The sequence below is a fragment of the Pollicipes pollicipes genome, unplaced genomic scaffold (assembly GCF_011947565.3).
Source record: "Pollicipes pollicipes isolate AB1234 unplaced genomic scaffold, Ppol_2.1 Scaffold_5724;HRSCAF=6776_pilon_pilon_pilon, whole genome shotgun sequence".
Taxonomy (NCBI): Eukaryota; Metazoa; Arthropoda; class Thecostraca; order Pollicipedomorpha; family Pollicipedidae; genus Pollicipes; species Pollicipes pollicipes.
In genome coordinates this window covers 13,399,888-13,402,657 of record NW_023596746.1, presented here as the reverse complement: position 1 = coordinate 13,402,657, position 2,770 = coordinate 13,399,888, and the positions used below count along the sequence as shown (strand labels likewise).

The 2,770-nt window shown below is 57.4% G+C and overlaps 1 protein-coding gene across 1 annotated transcript; it reads right to left on the bottom strand.

Moving 5' to 3' along the window:
• Window positions 1–338: 338 nt before the first annotated feature.
• On the bottom strand, window positions 339–2,770 carry LOC119103716 (peptidyl-prolyl cis-trans isomerase 5; the record flags this gene model as incomplete). Its single annotated transcript, XM_037227348.1, is given in 4 exon segments — window positions 339–548; window positions 1,595–1,779; window positions 2,070–2,277; window positions 2,665–2,770. Coding segments are annotated over 4 exon segments (624 nt in total). The 3' UTR covers window positions 339–407.

The following is a 2,770-nucleotide window of genomic DNA, read 5'->3' as shown; positions in this document are numbered from 1 at the left end:
GGTTGTGAAATGGAGCATCGTGATTTTGGACAGCAATCGACGAAATCATGTCGTTTATTTCACGCTTTCAGCCACACTGACGTCCACATTGCGAGGAGCACCATCGGAGGATGGAATGAGAACTGGAACGATTCTTCTCGGAACGGCCGCAAATGCCCGGAGCACACGAAATGGGTCCTGTCCGGCGCCGCGGCTTTAGATCACTGGCCCGCCAATCTCATCCGGAACAAATGTCCAGTAATGCACACACCGCACGCCCCGACTAAAGCCAGCCTTGCTTTGAGCACCGCGATACTGCACAGTCGGGAAGGCGTGGCGCCCGCCGCCCCCCCCCCCCCCCCCCCCCCCCCCCGCCCCGCCAGCGGCCGGTGGTGGTCGCCCGGTCGAGGCCCGTCGGTTGGCGGCGCTCACTCAGTGGCGTCCTCCTTGGTGACAGAAAAGTAGTCTGCCTCGGCGATGGTCTCATGGCCGCAGTCGGCGATCACCACGTCTTTGGCGGGACGGTCTCGGCCGTCCGTCTTGCCCGCCTCCACCTTCCGCACAACGTCCTGCCGGCACGCCAGGCAGGTTAGCCACCACAGACCCGGCCATGGTCCGTCAGTCACCACTAAGCCGACCCTGCTCCGTCAGGCACCCCGGTCCGTCAGCCAACACAGGCCAGCCCGCCAACCCACAGACCCGACCCGGCAGCCACCACAGACCCGGCCCTGGTCAGTCAGTCACCACTGAGCCGGCCCCGGTCTGTCAGCCACCACAGGCCAGCCCGTCAACGCACAGACCCGACCCCGCAGCTACCACAAGCCAGCCCTGTTCCGTCAGCCACCACCGAGCCGACCCTGCTCCAGCCACCCCGGTCCGTCAGCCACCACAGGCCAGCCCGTCAACGCAAAGACCTGACCCCGCAGCCACCACAAGCCAGCCATGCTCCATCAGTCACCACCGAACCGACCCTGCTCCGTCAGGCACCCCGGTCCGTCAGCCACCACAGGCCAGCCCGTTAACCCACAGACCCGGCCCGGCAGCCACCATAGACACGCCCCCTGCTCCGTCAGACACCACGAACAAGCCCGTCAACCCACAGACCCGACCCGGCGGCCACTACAGACCCAGCCCTGGTCCGTCAGCCACCCGAGCCGATGCCGGCACAGCGGACGGCGTTTGGGTGTCAACATCGCCCGCGTCACCACACAGCCCAAGCCAAGCCGCGCCTCATTCAGAATTGGCAGGTCGCCGATAGCTGTTAATACGTTTGGAAAGCTCAAAACGAGGACGACGGCGAGAGGAACCGCTTCCATGAGAACCATGTGCATGCGTCCTTCGTAGTTTAGGTTGTACCAGCGGCAAGCCTGATTTCACAATGGAATTTTTCTGATTAAATTGGGCCGTTCTTCGATGCGTTCATGACCGGCACCGTGACCCCAGGGATATTTGCCAGTCACGACACACTAGCTCCTGCAAATACAGCATAAATTTAGGAAATATCAGCTTTGAACTTCACCCGGCATGCACCAGCACAATGTGCATGTGCACCGTGCACCGCCTGAAAACTAACAATACCCGTAGTCAAAATTATCAGGCCTAAAAATTAGCGTACCATTCCCTTCAGGACTTTTCCGAAGACCACGTGCCGTCCGTCCAGCCAGGAGGTCTTCTTGACGGTGATGAAGAACTGGCTGCCGTTGGTGTCCTTGCCAGCGTTGGCCATGGACAGCCAGCCAGCACCATAGTGCTTCAGCTTGAAGTTCTCATCGGCGAACTTCTCGCCGTAGATACTCCGTCCTGACAAAATGACATCACATATGGGCACTGGGCATGGGATGGACAGCAATAGATCCAAGGACCAGCGCGCATGTAGTTTGCTTCGGACCTAAGCTCAACAATCCCGCTTGTCCGCCTGCCTTTGTACCACTTAGCAGCTCCGTATCAATTGGCGGCCATAATCATAGGAGCACGGTAATATACCCACGGCGCCGGACAGGACCCCCGAGTCCACGGCACAGCAGACGGCCTCCGCACGCTCCACCCAGGTACGTCAGTGAGGTCACAGGGTCAGACGGCGTGACGCTCACCTCCGGTACCATCTCCCTTGGTGAAGTCACCACCCTGAAGCATGAAGTCGCTGATGACGCGGTGGAACTTGCTGCCCTTGTAGCCCTCACCAACTGGCTTGGTCGCCAGCTCGGCGAAGTTCTTCACCGTCTTGGGCACAGTCTTGCCGAAGAGACCAATCTCGATCCTGCCTGCCTTCTCGCCCCCGATGGTGATGTCGAACCACACCTGAGCACAGAAAACACACACATATGCTAACCAACAGACTCTGACCTCCAAGACAGCATTTTCAACCTGTTTCTGATGCTCAACTACATGGCAACAAAAACAAAAACAGCACAGATCAGTTTATGGTAAGGCAGATTCAAGCTTTTATCAGATTTGGCTTGCTGGCAGAGCTTTCAATACTTACAAAAAAGATAAGCATGCAGCTTACCCTCATTGACAACAAAATACTGCTCCGCAAGCTCAAACTTGCAGCATGTTTCATCAATGATGTCATCTGCTACCACAAGCCATTCTGAGTAGCCTCATGATTGCACAATGCATTTTCACTTTTGATTACACTGCTTTATGTGATGGGTGTCCATACCCAACAGTGAACCAAAAAATCACCTTGTCTGTGACTTTGGGTCCTTTATTTTCAGCACCCGAAACCAGCCCGGCCAACACCAGGCACACTGCTGACCAGATATAAAGCTGCATGATGAGCCACCAGTCT